This window comes from Loa loa (genome assembly GCF_000183805.2).
Source record: "Loa loa unplaced genomic scaffold supercont3.166, whole genome shotgun sequence".
In the NCBI taxonomy this organism is placed as follows: domain Eukaryota; kingdom Metazoa; phylum Nematoda; class Chromadorea; order Rhabditida; family Onchocercidae; genus Loa; species Loa loa.
The window spans coordinates 12,840-29,285 of record NW_018108346.1 but is presented as its reverse complement, the minus strand read 5'-3'; the positions used below and the strand labels follow the sequence as shown (position 1 = coordinate 29,285).

Here is a 16,446-nt window from a genome sequence, read left to right as displayed (position 1 = left end):
TGCCTTTGATCCAAATTCGTCCATTAATGCCACTTGTTATTTCGAATTTTATATCTTTACCAATTAGTGATAACAGCTTTGAAGTTGGTGAAAGAATTCGACGTACAAGATTTAGGCTTGTTTTAAACAAAAATCCACCGGATGGTAATGGACCCATACCACGTGCTCGACCCTCGCCATCAACACATGTAAGCTGGAAACCATAACTTTTCCGTAGAAACTTGACACTTCATTAAAAGGATCGTTTCCTGCCCGAAACAATATCTACTACTTCTCCTTTCTCTGCTGTTATATTTTTATGATTTTTTAAATCATTTCCCACTTTATATCCAAGATAGTGATAAATATGTATCCGATCAAAAAGGCAAGTTATAGAGCTTGATGATAGAATGTACCTCTGGTTCAAGATGTTTTGTTGCAGTAGTAACAGATGCATAAATTAAATCACCAACTTTTAAGTTTGGACGATTACGTCTTGTGGCACCTAAAAATCACATACAGTTAGAACGAATTCAAAAAATTTGATCGAAGAATTAGACCACTTAAAGAACCGAAACTGCATTTTATGCCTATGTTCTCCACGAACGATCCTCATTCATATTGGTCAGTCTGTTTAATAATGAGCAATCACGATGACTTCTTCACATCAATAACTTCTTAATGAATCAAACCTTAACTCGCATTTTAATTAATTTGATTTACCTCTATTTAGGGATTTTTCTAAAATTAATTTCGAAAATATCTAACAAAGTATAATCATCCACGCAAAAAAACATATTCAAATGTAGTGAAGTCAAGTGTGAAATTAAACCTTCAAAGGAAAGGAAACTAATAAAAGCGATGTCAGCAGCGCCGATATCAATTTTAAATGTTTCACCATGCACAGAAGTAACAATTCCAATTACAAAATCACCCTTCTGTGGAACATACCTGAAATAATTCGTTTTTCAAATAATCAATTTTTGTTCCCATTCATTTCATCTTTTCCATTCTCAAACCACTTTCTGCTCAAAATCAATTTTGAAATATGAAATATCTTAGAAAAAAAAATGAAATTCCATCTGCTGTTTGCTTTTCAGAGTTCAAATCTGATAAGACAAACCTTCGTGAATGAACCGCCATCCATTGTTTACCATGCGATACACGCCGTATTCCCGGTTGTACGACTAACAATTGATCGGGATTATTGATAACACGTTCTAGACCACAACCAATGATCTAATATGCGTTTGTTTCAGGAATATGAACTGATCAGAACATAAAGGTACATGTATCAAATAAATAAAACATGAAATATGTTACCAAACAAAATAATGTCTAAGACAAATGTAAATTAGCATACTGAAACGTTTAAAACTTTTGGAGAAACCAACTTCTGTCCGTCCCTTACCAGGAACTACCAGAGAAAGGATATCACCAGGAAGATGAATTTCAGCCATTTAATCAATTTCGTAAGCTCATCAACTCAGTCCAAACCCAGTTAGAATTGATTGGCAACTTCGCTGAAAATAATATTATATATAAAAGAATACTACATGTAGATTGCAGAGAAATGTGTCGTCATCGATAACTCACGAGACAGATAAGATAAATGAAATCGTACACATCCGATCAATAATTCATCGTTTAGCAACACAGGAGGAGAAATTATCAATAACTTTATTTAACTTTAGCATAAAAGATAACCAAACTGATACAGCAAAACAAAGTTTTTAGCCAATTTAACAGTTTCGAAATAAAACGTTTATTCGACAATAGCATTTATATATACAGTGCGATTATTTCAAACAAAATTTATATGAATCCGGAAGCAATTCTTCAATTTTCCGACGAAATTTATTGCTAAATTGAAATCTTACAGTACTGCTTGTAATTAAGGCTGCTTTAAGTATATCAACTATTTCTTCTGGGTTTGCTTCAAGCAAACTGCAATCAGCCAGGAAAACTGTTGTGAAAGGCATCTGAAATAGAACAAAATTTGACTGGAAATCAAACATTGATCCTTATATTATCACAAGCTTTCCGTTCATTTTTGCCGACTAAGCTCTTCTAAAGCGTAACGTTTTCAGTTAAACCGAACATTTAAGAATTTGAATTTTACACTAGTGACCATTTCCCTTCAGCTGGAATTAAAGAATTAGAATAAAAACATAAAGTTTAAAACATTAACTACATATATATAGTCGGGAGATTAATAACGAATTTTGCTGTTTACAGCACAAAATATTCATAAAACATATCTTATAGAATTAATACTACTCTTAACACAAATAATTTGAGGTATTTGACATGTTTCATCAGTATACAAAAGTTTAAGGAGTCCACAAATTATTTTAGAAGGTAAAACCGAAGATACCTTATTAGCTTTAATCTTGAGACAAAGTTCGACGACCGAAGGAACGACTGTTGTTGCAGACAAATCCAGCAACAGCATATTTGGACAGCATGTCAAAGACCATTGTATTATATAATCCGGATTATGTAAACTATTGAGAGGTAATTTCAATACTTCTAATTTCTTCTCCTCTCCTGGCTGAAATTGATGAACAATCGATAAAATTTAAGACAATCATTGAAGTGCTGCTTGTTCTAAGCAAGCGATTTATTTCTGATGTAGACTTTATCGACTGATTCATTAGAATGCAGTAAAGTAGATGACCACAAAAACACTAGAAAAGTGAATTATTCGGATTCCTCCAAAACCGTGTTCGCAAAAAGTTATCTTAGGGGATAGGCCATAATAATTGGTCGGATATTTTTGATAATAAAATTGAAACAAAGCATCCATCACCTACTACTGAGGAAAATGTAACGCCTTATTTGACATTTCAAACAATGAGATTCATAAGAATATAAAATCATTTCGTATGTCAACAAATACATTTGAGAGAAGCGGTATTTCATCTCTCGTTGAAAAAACATTTATCCCAAACATGAAATAATCAGGAAGAAAGTAATTAACTGAAGTACTTAGACCCATAAATTATATAGATGAAAACTTATGGTTTAAAATTTATGCGTCAAATTAAATAAGCCCGTAATTTTATGAACTTGCAAAGACACCCTACTGAATTGAGGTTGGATCAGAATTTTAGCAATGATAATTGAATATTGATGCAAGAAGCCGAAACGTACAATTCGTAAACTAAATACCAGTGATTCAGGAGAAAAAATAATAAAAATGAAGGAGAATAATCTCTTCTTACCAAAATATCTATCTTGGATACAGCTGTACATGAGAGATCTAAATATTTTAAGCTTTTACAAGCTTGAATTATTTCTGAAGCGTGATTCGAATTAATTTCCGAGTTGAAACTTAAATCCAGCAATTCCAATGAAATTATTTCTGAAAAGAAAGAGGACTGATCCGGAAGTTAGCAAAAAGATAAAACTGCTGCCAGTTAGCCTTAAATTAGAATAAATCCTATTGTCCAAAATACGTGGAAATGTAATTATTAGTATATTTCTTTTTTTCTAAACAGCTTGACTTCTGTAACATAGACCTCTCTATACGAAACATTTACATACAGCTTAGCTATTAAAAAAGTATAAGATTAAAGATAGTTGGTTAAAATAAAACCAAATATAGATTAAGTAGCTAAACCATACAAGCCATGGCATAGATATATTTAAGATATTTCTTGTGAATAGTAAAAGTTTTTAATTTTTAAATATTTAAAGCTTACTTTTAATCTGTAGTATTAGACAATTCGTAGCGCTTCGGCTTATATTACAAGAAACAAGTTTAAGATCAATAAGATTCGGACACAAGCTAATAAAAGTGGCCAGATGATCGGAACCATTATCACTGAGATTATTATAACTCAAATCTAGCTTGGTCAATGCATCACAAACAGAATAATCACCAATCAATTCTCGAAGGTGCTTACTGAAATATTTAACGTTTTACAACACTTTAGGAAATTAAATGTTTGAGAAACAACCCATAAAGTGGAAGAACAGGTAATAATTCCTTTCCAATTCATTATCAGATTGATTTGTCCAGAAATTTTAAGAAGACAGAAAAAATCATTTAGGAAAAAAAATCATTAAAGTAAAATCAAATGATTTCTTAGCGATAACTTCATCAGTCATCACAGATAGCAAAAAACGGATTGCTTGAGGGCTTAACTTTTGAAAGAACCTATCAGTAACTTAGTCATAAATCAAACTTATCGAAACTAAATCTTGACAAAACTGAGCCGTACCTTTTCAATGCACAGCAAGGTAAGTTCAATAATGTGAGATGTCGAAGGATTTTTGAAACCAAATCAATAAACGAAGTTGATAGTGAATTGCCATCCAGATAAAGTTCTAGTAGATTTGATTGCAAAACTTCAACAGCTGAGCAGACGGCATCATCTTGACCAATATTCATTTCACGTAAATCCAATGAGCCACTCGTACTTTCCACAAATGCATGTAACACATTTGCCATTAATCCTATAAAGTGATCCGTACTGCACGCAAGCAAATTTGATTTTACAAGCACGGCCAAAGTTAAGTTGAACAGAGTAATGTAAATTGAGCGAAAATTCTTTGGTTTTTCATAGTTTCTCAATCTTCTAAAAATAATTACTTTGCATCCTAAATTGTTCTGCTTGGAATGCTATTATAGTGATTATGGAATGATCACTGAAAAGTAGCATTTTTACACAAAAATTTTAAACAAGTTACTTTTCGTTCGTTTTGCATAAATTTGAGCAGCGGACGGTTTTGCCCAACCACTTATGATACATTTCAATGTTTTGTCATCTGCTAATACCAATTCAATTGGTGTATCATCTGATAGTTCGCAATCATCGTGACATATTATCATCGATGTATATTCCACATCACCTTTTAGTTCTTCTTTACAACGTTTTCGGATATCGCCTATGAAGCAAGAACTGAAATCATATTGCTGTATTACAGGAAAATAGTGAGGTTCCATTGACGTTCCACTGACACAGAAAAACTTTCGCTTTCCAGCACAAAGATGACAGAAACCCGACATATTCTTATGAAGGCTTCACTTATAAAAGAAAAACAATTCTTGTCTAAAAAAAAAGCATAGATTCGTATTCGATAACAATTAATGGGATGATAAACCGGAAAGTTCCGATAATAAAATGCAGCAAGATTTCATATTAAAAATGATTGTAAACCTTGCAAAGGGCATCCCTTTAGTCTTCAGATGTGCACCATCATCCTTCATCATTATAATCTTGATAAAAATTTGATTTTTAATGCTTGATGACACAAAAGATGATGATGACGGTGTTTTGGATTCTTGCAGATTGCTAAAAACACCTGCGTTTCCCATGCTGCAACATTTAGAAGGTTGTAATTCGATATTTGAAATGTTTCCAGCTTGTGTTTTTCGTACCACTGGACATGAGATTACTATATCATCATCTGAATCTTCCTCGATATTTCTGAAAATGAATTTTTGTACATTTCAAACATGAAGCAAAATTAACTGATATTAAGACTTGACGGGATGATTTTAACGATACCAAGCTGTACAGGAAGAGCCACATATTTCAACTACTCGGGGAAATTTTCAGAAACAAAATATCGACCTCTTTACTCTTAACCGGCTTCTTTTGTTTTGCCCCAATTCTGGAGTGACAAAAGGTTCAGGTAATAAAGTAGAACCAGAACGATGCGACAATTCATCACAAAAATCAGTCGAAAAATTTTTCGTCACTTGAGGAGCCTTTTTCGCTGAAACAGATTCTCGTTCTGAAGTAACATGAATTTCAGTGAATATTTGGGATTTTGAAAAAAGTGCAGAATCTCTTCCATAAATGTTTGGAATCTTTATGTCCAATTAAATGAACCCATAGTGATCAATCCTTAACCAAATTCTCAAATAAACCTTGAAGATTCCTGAAATTTATACATGTTCTCTCCAACTTATTGCATGGAACAAATATCGCTAGAGTTAGAGAAGAAAAAGAAAAAAAGTTGAAAAACAGATTACCACTTTCAGTCCTCGCAATTCTCTGTTTGTTTAATAATGGAGGCAAAGAACTGGTTGAAAACGAAGATGAAGCCCGATGAGGAGAAGGAAATCCAGTGAAATCATCAACGCCGATAAGTGCATCATCCAGCGTTGGCGATGAATGTCTTGTATGCCATATTTCATCCTCTTCATCCTAAAATCTGGCTCTAAGATAACATTTTCAATTCTTGAAAAAAGTAGGAAGTGAATCTTAGTTAGCCATATGTAAGTTAAAGGGTAGGATAAAGATATTATCATCATTATATGCTAATATTGGACATTTACAGAGCTATGACATGAAGTCAAGTTATGCTGATTCTGAAAAGTCCATCAAGTTACTTGAAAGCATATTATGCGTCATATAGATTCAAAAGAATTTGGTAAACAAAAATAACTTCATCAAACAAATCATCAGTATCTAATCCATTCAGCAGAACATTTATTCGATCATGTGTTGTTCCACGTCCGACAACATTCATCGTTTTCCGATATTCTTGCAAATTTGATACATTTGGATCGAGGATTTTTCCAGATGCAGCACTCGAATGTATTTTTGGTTTGGTTTTATCATTTAATTTGAGCTTTTTCGGTGGTGGCTCAGCATTTATTGCTATGTTCACTGAAACAATTCTAAACTTCAAATTTTAGACATGCTGGTACAAAAAACACCAAAAAATTGCGTATCAAAGATGAGTTCAAGGAAATGGTTGCGAAAACTTTCAGTAATTTGTAGAGAAAACAGTTTAAAGAGATGGCTGTCGGGTAAATAAAATTGTTTTGAACAACTTCTTGACATAAATCTGCAAAATCAAAAAACGTTTCCCAACCTTAATTAAGTTAGAAGCTTTTTGTTCAAGTACTTATACATCAGTGGATAAATTTCTGATACTTTGGCAATTTGAAATGAAATATCTGCATATGCAGTTCAGTTTAAAAATTAGAAACTAAGTGACAAATTTCAAAAACTTTCGATGCTAAATATTTGATGTTAAAGAATTCAAGGAAATAAACTGCGTCACATTGTAATTGAAACACATAAATATCATAAATAAATTGTCGTACCTTCGATTAGCCTAGTTTCCATGATTGATATAAGTCGTTTGGCTTCCTCCATAACATCATCTTCAACCATCCCCATTTTCATTGCGTTTCGAAAAAAATCAAGCGCTGTCCAATCGTCACAATTTTTAATAGCAACGTTCGCTCCAAACCCTAGTAATAAATCAACGATTGCTGTGGCGCCTCGATCACATGCTTCCATTAACGGAGTTAGACCACCGCTATCCTGAAAAATAACTTGGAAAGCTCCCCGATCCCAGGAATAAAAAACACAGAATACCTAAGTAATCGCCGGCAAAGCGACACCATCCCCACCAGTTCACTCCAACTTTGATATATTTGGTCTAGTAGGAATGGAAATCTCAAAATTTTGGAATGAATGAAGGCCAAAACTAAAAAAGAAAACCTTAAATGTTAAATAAAATAAGCCATGATTTCGAAAGTTAAATTAGATATTTAGGATTAAACGAAATTTCATTTACATTTCCAAATTAATAAATTAATAAATTTTTAAAACGAATGAACAAAAGAATCAATAGTTACTGTAAACAAATTGGAACAGGCAAAAAACTAAACTTACCGTTCGCTCTCCGTCAGCTGATAAAGTCCCTTCGTTTGATCGCAAATCAAGATTTGCACCGTGTCCAACCAAAATTCGGACATTTTCAAATTTTAAAGCTCCAACAGCTTCATGTAACGGTGTCCAGCCACCTTCATCGCGAGCATTTATATTGTACCCCTGAAAAACTCCACTTATATATAAAGAATATCAAAATTTAAAAAAGAAGAAAGAGAAATGACTGTATTAGAAATTTTAAACCTTCAGAAGCATAGCAGTCAAAATTTTAGTTAATTGCAAAGGACAAAAGATTTTCGAGAAAAAAATGAGAACATCAAGATTGTTTGGATACTGACTACAGACAATGAGTGACGTAATCAGATATAAACACTGGGCCTAATCAAGAGAGCCATCATACTGCACCTAATTTAAGAGACCCATTAACAATTGATAAATTCTGTTGTCAATAAACTGCAAAGAAGGTATTTTTAGAGATAGAGAAAAATTATAGCCAACCATATCGATAAGCATTTTCAAATAGTGGGTATCACTACCGCGAGCAGCTTCATGCATCCGTGTTTCACCATATAAATTGATTTTCTTATCTTTCTCGGATCGAATGCGCTCTTCCATACTATGACGATTCGCTTCCTCTAAATTTGAGGACATCACGAAGATTTGAAAAAAAAAAAGAAATCATTAAATATAATTTAATCTGTCTGACGTGATACAACTATTAGTCGCAGCAATACATTATACGTAACGCGGTTATGACGTCTGACAGCGTCAGGACAGTGTAAACTACGCAAGTTTGCAGAAATACTAGTGAAGCACGAACAACCACTAATTATACTGCATAATTATAGCTAAGACCAGCGTTGCCTCTTAGATATTACAAATTTAAATAATAATTATATATTATATTAAAAGCCATTGTGTCATTTACTCATTTATGTACATAAACATACAGCACATGGCACAGTTATTTCATTGGAGCGGACATGTCCATTCATTTTTGTTTGGATAAACTCCGTAGTATCGAAAATCTGTCTCTTTGAATAACATGAAATGAAATACTAACCATGACAACGAGCCAAAATTTGTGTATCACTCAGGTCATCCCATTCATCGACGAAGTTTTCGTCATTTCCCTCATCACTTTCCGATTTCCTATCATCGTCTTCTGGATCATTACTGAGGCAGACAAGTTTTGCTTCAATTTCTACACGCAAATCTTCGCCTACATCATTTTTATCCATATATGCTACCATGTTCTCATACAAGGTTTTCTAAAAAACCAAATCATTTGATGATTTATAATCAGCTTACTTTAAATTTTAACTGTTTTTCGCGTTCACATTCTGATTTCAGCATATCAATCCCCGAATTTTAACGCAAGCTGGAAAATATTATATAGTAATTTTTTAAACATGAAAATTTGGTTAACTGAACTTCTAAAATATATCTTATTAGATTATGAATGAAAATAATTACTTTCTGATGGTTGTAGATAGCAAGACATTCGGATTTCCGGAAGAATTCCAAAACTTCCTTTGGTGTAAAAGAATGAATATTAGCAGCAACATTAGCAATACAAAGACTTGTATCCGCTTTCTAAATGTAACGTAATTCAGATTAATCCTAAGATGATAAAAATCAGATTAAAATTGATTAAACTTCGAATTTCGAGGTTAGCTGCTATTAAAAGTATTAATCTACTCAGTTGTTCCTGCACGCGCTTTTCGCAAAACCTCATGCAATCCTTGTAGACTGTTTACCTTCACAAAGCTTATCTTTCCTAACTGAGGAAAAACTTTGCGTAGAAAGATTAATATTAAGACACACTTTGTACATCTGATAAAAAACTCAGAACTGTCAAAACAAAAAATGTAAAATGAGAAATTATATGTCGTCAAAGTGAAATGTAAAAAGCATTAATTCAACTTCCCAGCATTAACTCAACTTTCAAACTAAATTTGAACATAATTAAATGCAAATTGGAGTGTATACCTTAGCACTGCATATATTCAAAGTGTTTTCAAGATTTTCAACTTCAGTAAAGCAATTAAATGCCTCTTCGTAACGATCTAACTCCTTGGCTGTTTCTGCTACAGATACCAAAGCTTTAATTTTATCCTCTGTTTGCCAAGCATAAGTTAACATCTGCTTGTAATATTCAAGCGATATTTCACAAAATCCTGTCTGCAAATGGTAGTTCTTGTGAAATCGAAATCACTTTCTGTTTCTTCATTCAAAGATTTTTATATGAATGTTGAATAAGGTATACTTCATACAAGCTATCTGCAACTTTCTCATTGATCTTCATCTTGAGACGCTCATCGGCATTTGGCAGCATTCTCAATCGCTCAATCGTTTTGTAGACTAAAAGGATGAAATAACAAAACCAAGAAAACACGGGATAAAGGTAAAGACCGAAAATATGTACGGTAACTGAGAAACAGAAGTCTGCAATGCGTGAAGTGTTTCCGGAAACTATTTGAAAATTCGTTGAAATGCATCTAACAATCCATGAGACACTCCAAAATGTTATAATTTCCTGCTCATTGAAAACAAGACAGTGTCGTTAGGATGTTCTGCATTTCTAATAAGCTGAATTCAGAGTATCGTAATCCAAGTAGAATGCAGGAAAAAACTTCTTGTTGATTGCCAGAACTTAAGATTATGCAATCTGAGTGATAACATACTAAATTTCAGCTTAGAGTTTTCAGTTACAGTAGTTTTTTATCTCATTTTTTTCAAGTTAGTTTTCATCCACTTAAATAACACAGAGGAGATCGTAAATTGCGAGCTTAAAATATTTGGCAGACTGGCTGACCGAAATTTCTGTTGAAAGTGTGCAGTAATGAATAGTTCAGGTAATGGTGCGCAATGTTTAAATGAATGATAAAACCATAAATTCCAAAAGGAAGTTCATCATGAAAACACTGAAAGGTGAACGACAAAAAGAGAAACTAACGGATCTCGCTAAGAAGTTAAAACTCTTGAATTTCAATTTCCTATTGATGAAATAAAAAAAAATCACCTGTTATCAATGTTTGATAAAAAGATCTTTGCTCCTCAGCATCCAATTTTTCATGCCCTTTGGAAGCTAACATTGAAATCAGATCCCACTTTGCACCAACAAAATCTTTCGCTCTAATTTTCTCCTTCAAAAATAATATTAATACAAGAGAAACGAGTAGTTTTCGAAATGATAAAATTAAACTTTTGTTAAAATTGAAATGATTCGTACCTGAGCTAAAATGAATTTCGCTTCAAAGGATGCTTGCTGATCTAAATTAGCAGCTACATGAACTAGCTCAATAGCTGTTTTCAAACGTTGATCGCCAGAAAAATTCATTTTTGAAAGTAAACAGCGGTATTGCAAGTCGTGATCACCAGCACGCCTACGAAAGATTTCATTTTTTTCGCCTAGTACATCTATAGCACGATACATTGTAATTGCTACAGTGTAATTGAAAAATAATTCCGTACGAAATAATAAGAGAATGACATCATGGTAATATCCAAAAGCAAAGGAATTATTAAATAAATAGAAATGATCGAATAATCGGATAAAAAGTGATTGGAAAACTGTGCATTTCTATTCAAACTAATGTACAGGACATCTATATCGTTAGCTTCATCTGAAATCACGCATGATAGCTAACTGTCCAGATATGTACCATGGGTATTCGACAATCCCAATTTAGTTTATATAAAATAATTCTCAAAAAATCTAAAAAAACTTCAATATTAGCAAAAATTTCAAAATAACATACGTTGCATAAGCCATTGCTGCATTGTGGTAACGTAATGATAAATTTTGTAAATTCATCTTATCACATATTTGTGAAAGCACTTGCTGTAACCGAGCTTTCCTTGACCTCGAATCTTCCCCCATTCGTACCGCGCTAAACTGGACAAAGTAACCTTTAATTTAAGTTCACTTAATGAAATCTAAAAAAAATTAAAAATATAGTGAGGTGAGAAAATACTGGTCGATAAATCGTTATAAAGGCCTTATTAATCTTGTACATATATTACTGTTATGCATGATTCATCAGAATTATGCATAACAGTTGATTTGACAGTTGCTAACGGATGTTGCTAACAGTCGCGTAACTTAATAAGTTCAATTTGCTTAGTAAAAGAGACATAACCTTACTCTTTATCGCAATCAATATCTAAGGCATGCTTTGATAAATAAACAAGACTCTTTTCACACCACTGTTTAGCCTAAAAACACGTTCATTATTTGTATTTCTGACATAATTCAGGCAGAATTTCAAAATACTAATGAAAATTCGCTTTTTCTTTACGAAGATCTGACACTTCGTTGCAAATATATCTGAAAATAGAGCAAAGGATACATCACTTTTTCTAGTAAAGATTCCTGCTTTGCATTCGAATTCAGATAGATTTGTAGATGAAGCCAGCCAAGCACGTGATATGCAAGTTGGATAAAGTGAATTTTTCCAGACCTACTAGCTGCTTCCAGATATTTTTTCCCATGCTCTAAAGCCTTGGTATTTTTTTGGATACCTGAAACACAAGAAACTTTATGCAAGATGCTTAAGAGATAAACATACCGTTTTCAAATCCTCAAGCCAGCACAATAACAACAAATACACTCTGTCTTCTAGCTTTTTTTCTGAAAGCCTGAATAACCAGCTTTTTATCAAGTGGAATTATCAAATAATATTAATAGAAATGTAAAAGAAAAAAAAAATGGAAAAGTGATGCACAACGAATACAGCATACGGTGGCCATGGCCGTACCATAGGAAATCTAACGTATAATCATAAAGAACCAAATAAGTTCACTAATGCGATCCTAGCTACTAATATAAATCGAAATTATCCTTAGTATGAAAATTTTATAGAAATATACCCGGATCAACGAGGATTTCCGCGATGGCTCGGTGAGCAAAAACAGCATTTTCATAAATTTTTAATTTTTCAGCAAGTTGCACACTCTTTTGATAATAACTTAATGCATCGTGCAAACTACCGATTCGTCGGTACTCATCACCAAGTTCCACACAAAAATCGCATACTTTTCGGTCATCTTGATGCTTCACTGATTTCTGTAGTTGTCTTTCTAATTCTAAAACACAGCAAAGTTAAAAAAGAAATATCATGAACACATAATCAACTCATTGCTTATAAGCACAAAATAAAAGGAAAATTTTCAAATCTAACTATAGCTTAGTACTTCATCGTCTGTGTCCCTTGTTTTTAGATTCTTATCTAACTCTGGGAATTCAATTTATGCCACTGTTAATTTGAAGGTGCTAATATTTTTAAATATTTCATCATGAACTGTGTCATTTTTACAGCTAAAATCATATATGCTATAAGGATCTATCAATTTTATAAATATATATACATATACCTTGGATGTACTCATTTCCTCTGCGTTTCTTCTTTGGCATGATTGATTGACAAGTTGTGTTCCAATTTCAAAAATAATTCATATTTTGAAGGAAGATCCTGAAATTATCAAACATTCCATTTACATTGGCTACAACAACAAGATTGAATGAATAAACAATCCTAGTCGTATTGAAGTATTTTATATTTTACGTTATCAGTAGTTGTGCCTAAAATTTCATTTCTTGACGTGAATTTATGCTAACCCTCAACATAAAATTTAACTTATCAAGCAGAAAATAACGTTAATGTTAAAAAAAAAGAATCGACTATGTTGAAATATACGATAGTTTATAAACGAATTACATACCATTTATACCAGAAAAAATTCGCTTCCAAGAAGAATATAAAGTGTAAAGGTATAGCAGAAATTATTTTGGAAAAAAAATAGCACAGAATATGACTGAACTTCTATTGCTCATGCTTTTAGAATTTTTGTTGTATTAATCATATATACTATCAAGTGAAATTGTCTATTGAGTAAAATCATGTTCAATTCTAAAACAGAATTTGTAAAACCCTCACTAGCGTCAGTTACGAAACGTTACGCAAAATAACGTGAGAAATGTTACTTATCTTACCCATATGACTGACCCGTAATTTATAAAAACAGAAAGGAGCATGCCATCCGTGATTTACCAACCTGGCATTAGCTAATTCTTGCCCAAAAACATATCCGTAATCGGTTTGATGAATCGCGGGAGGGTGGTAGGAGATTCCGTGTAATTTGCCGTTTCTAGCAGTAATCTTACTTTATTTACTCGTAATTTATTCTTATGGCCGTAGCAGACATCTTTAAAAAAACCGCCCACAACTTGCCCATTTCACTTTAACATCTTGCTTGAAATCATATATTGGGTAAGAATTGACTCAATAGATTTTGCTTAGGTATGATGGGTATGGATTAATTTTTACTAAAGTTGGGCAGAAATTTAACAAATAAGTTATGATAGTTTTAAATAATAATTGTATGTGTTAATAACAACAATTACAAATACTCGAAATTTTTTTTGCTGCCTTTAAAAAAAAGACAATTTAATTTTGTATAAGTGAGTTTTTGTTCATTTATTTTATAGCAGTTTGAGCAGTAGAATTGAATGCTTTACGTACGTAAAATATTCGCACATAATTAACGTATAGTTAGATTAGGTAATTGATTGCATAATTATGTTTTGAAGTTATGAATGGCCAAGTGCATGCGGTGTAGGTCAGTTTTTTCCTTTATTGCTTGTTGCTATATTCCTATAATAGTTTTCTGGTATTTAAATATTTGAGTTGTTATTTAAATAGCTGCCACTGCTAAAATAATTTCTGCGTGCGATAAATTCTATAAAAAAGGGTACGAGAAATGGGGAAAGCGAAATTAGTGACTGATGTGAGTTGCGATTGCTAAGAACACTTCGAGAGAGTTGTCCCAGTTGGTACATGAACAGAATCATATGTTCTCTAGTACATTGCTTGCGGCTTTTCAGTTCTGGATCATTCAAGTCCTGCCACAATTTTCAGTATCAAATGTTCTAAGTCTAGCATCTACATCAGTTTGCGTTCCTTTCAGCTGTGGGACCAAGCAATTCTGAGGAAAGCTAGATAGATAAGATAAAAAGGGGAAAAGGCTAGGTACGAACGCGTAAGGCATCGATTTCGTATTAGTTTTTTAAAGATGCATTTATAGTAACAATGGATGAAGTCGGTAAATACGATACTATCCTTCTCAGCTTGGCTCAGCAAATGGAAGGTGGCGTGTCACAGCTTTTGGATGTGTTATTCGGGTAAATTATGGACTTCTCATCACTCATCAATTTCTTAAGAAGTTCTTCCTCGGACCTTTAAAGTTTTAAATCATGCAATTTTTGGTATTTTCGAAGTTACATTGTTTTCAGTCGACTTTAAGTGATATAATTCGTGATAGCATTGTGAATAATACTCAGTTTATTTTGTCATTTAAATTAAAGTTTCGCAGTCTTTTTCTCTGAAACTTCATTTATTTCAGTTTTCTCTCGCGAAAAACAGATTTTTACACTGGTGCTGATATCACGAAAGCTCAAGAAATGGTTTTGAAGGCATTTAATAAACATGGTGAATCGGCGAAAAAGGTAAATACTTGGATAGAATAAATTGAAACAGTTATATTTAGGGCAAAAGATTTTAACTTTAATTTAAATTTCCCGCTACATTTTTGCTAGTTTTGAAGGTTGCGGAAGAAGCAAAAAAGCGACGTGCTGAGGAGCAAAAACGTTTGGAGGAACGGCGAGCAGCACAGAAAGCAAAAGAGGTATCAATTCGTTTGTTGACTTGGAATAAACGAGTAGATGGAGAGGGAAGTAAGAAGATTTCTTCTTTTTTTTTCAGTCAAGTTATACGCAATACTTCTTTTCCAACGAATTCGATTTGGAATTGGTTTTCTAAATCGGACGAATGATAAAGTGTGAATAGTGACTCTGCTCACTTTCTTTGTGTTTCAGTCAATTTCGGATATTTAAAGCCTTTGATTATATGGAAAAGATCCTTGCATAATTGAGGAAGATACTAGGACAAATAGGAAATGATTAGATAGATTTAGTCATATGAATTCTGGCTGCTATGGGATAAATTTTTTTAAGGAAGCCGAGATGAATGAGCCACGAATTCGTGAAATCACTGATGAAGAAGCTGCGGAGCTGGAAAAGATGAAGAATGGTGTAAAAACTTCATCAACGGCTGAAGGTTGATATCAAATTTGCATTGGCTTTTTTTTCGTAACTTTATTGAATGAAAGTGGAACGAAATGTTTCTTTGTGAAAAGTAATGATAGTATTCTTCATATTTATCAGGTGCTTAAATAATTACCAATGTGTGTGAATGCTACAGAGAATAACAAAAACAAAGATAAAGAAGATGGTGAAGAAGAGGAAGAAGACCCAGAAGATAAAGGAAAGTTAAAGCCAAACGCTGGTAACGGTTGTAATTTAGAGAAATATCAATGGACCCAAACATTAAGTGAAATTGAGGTATGTATGTATTTATTACTTACACATGTATACATATATATATACATGTACATACATTATATATATATATATATATATATATATATATATATATATATATATATATATATAATATATATATATATATATATATATATATATATATATATATATATATATGCATTCTACGTGCATTACAGACCCTACTGAAGAAAAAGACGACCATAACATCCGACTAGCCGGAATACAATGTCACAGCTAGTCGATCAACAGATCCCTTGTTAAAACTTTTTTACATCTGAATTAACGGAAGAATAACAATGCATCTATGGAGCTTCACAGGAATATGTAGATAATACAACTCTTATGTACACAATGCAATCAAATGTGTAGATAACACAATCTTTCATATGAATATACAATTTTATTTGATAATTT

At 32.7% G+C, this 16,446-nt stretch overlaps 3 protein-coding genes across 5 annotated transcripts in view; 1 reads left to right on the top strand and 2 right to left on the bottom strand.

Annotated features, from left to right (window-relative positions):
* Positions 1–1,510, bottom strand: part of LOAG_17979 — a gene marked incomplete at its 3' end in the record, with an annotated part of 2,547 nt that extends 1,037 nt beyond the window's left edge. The window contains exons 1-4 of one of the 2 annotated variants that reach the window (XM_020450649.1): positions 1,374–1,510; positions 1,103–1,218; positions 812–930; positions 396–484 (exon numbers count right to left, since the gene is read on the bottom strand). In XM_020450649.1, coding sequence (XP_020305642.1) covers positions 396–484; positions 812–930; positions 1,103–1,218; positions 1,374–1,439 — 390 coding nt within the window. In that variant the 5' untranslated portion in view covers positions 1,440–1,510. Of the gene's footprint in view, positions 1–395; positions 485–811; positions 931–1,102; positions 1,304–1,373 lie in introns of those variants that run through there. The other variant, XM_020450650.1, reaches the window with a different exon arrangement.
* Positions 1,511–1,757: 247 nt separating this feature from the next.
* On the bottom strand, positions 1,758–13,110 carry LOAG_17978 (the record flags this gene model as incomplete). 2 transcript variants are annotated; one of them, XM_020450647.1, is made up of 24 exons in its annotated part: positions 13,005–13,110; positions 12,501–12,716; positions 11,986–12,152; positions 11,776–11,846; positions 11,390–11,521; positions 10,861–11,014; positions 10,651–10,774; positions 9,895–9,989; positions 9,618–9,809; positions 9,102–9,221; positions 8,689–8,896; positions 8,124–8,260; positions 7,629–7,787; positions 7,052–7,274; positions 6,385–6,608; positions 5,969–6,143; positions 5,565–5,709; positions 5,148–5,417; positions 4,678–4,889; positions 4,209–4,443; positions 3,687–3,889; positions 3,207–3,346; positions 2,357–2,533; positions 1,758–1,961 (listed from the first exon to the last, which is right to left on the bottom strand). In XM_020450647.1, exons 1-24 carry the CDS (start codon positions 13,042–13,044, stop codon positions 1,779–1,781), a joined length of 4,002 nt encoding a protein of 1,333 aa, XP_020305640.1. In that variant the 5' UTR covers positions 13,045–13,110. The 2 variants fall into 2 exon arrangements, with proteins under 2 accessions (XP_020305640.1, XP_020305641.1); XM_020450648.1 differs by lacking the exons at positions 11,986–12,152; positions 12,501–12,716; positions 13,005–13,110 and having other exon boundaries at positions 1,779–1,961; positions 11,776–11,868.
* Positions 13,111–14,706: 1,596 nt separating this feature from the next.
* On the top strand, positions 14,707–16,247 carry LOAG_06827 (hypothetical protein; the record flags this gene model as incomplete). The annotated part of the gene is made up of 6 exons (XM_020447260.1): positions 14,707–14,811; positions 15,033–15,135; positions 15,234–15,314; positions 15,643–15,745; positions 15,890–16,029; positions 16,209–16,247. The coding sequence occupies exons 1-6, from the start codon at positions 14,720–14,722 to the stop codon at positions 16,245–16,247; spliced, it is 558 nt and encodes a 185-aa protein (XP_020302491.1). The 5' UTR covers positions 14,707–14,719.
* Between the last annotated feature and the right edge of the window lie 199 nt (positions 16,248–16,446).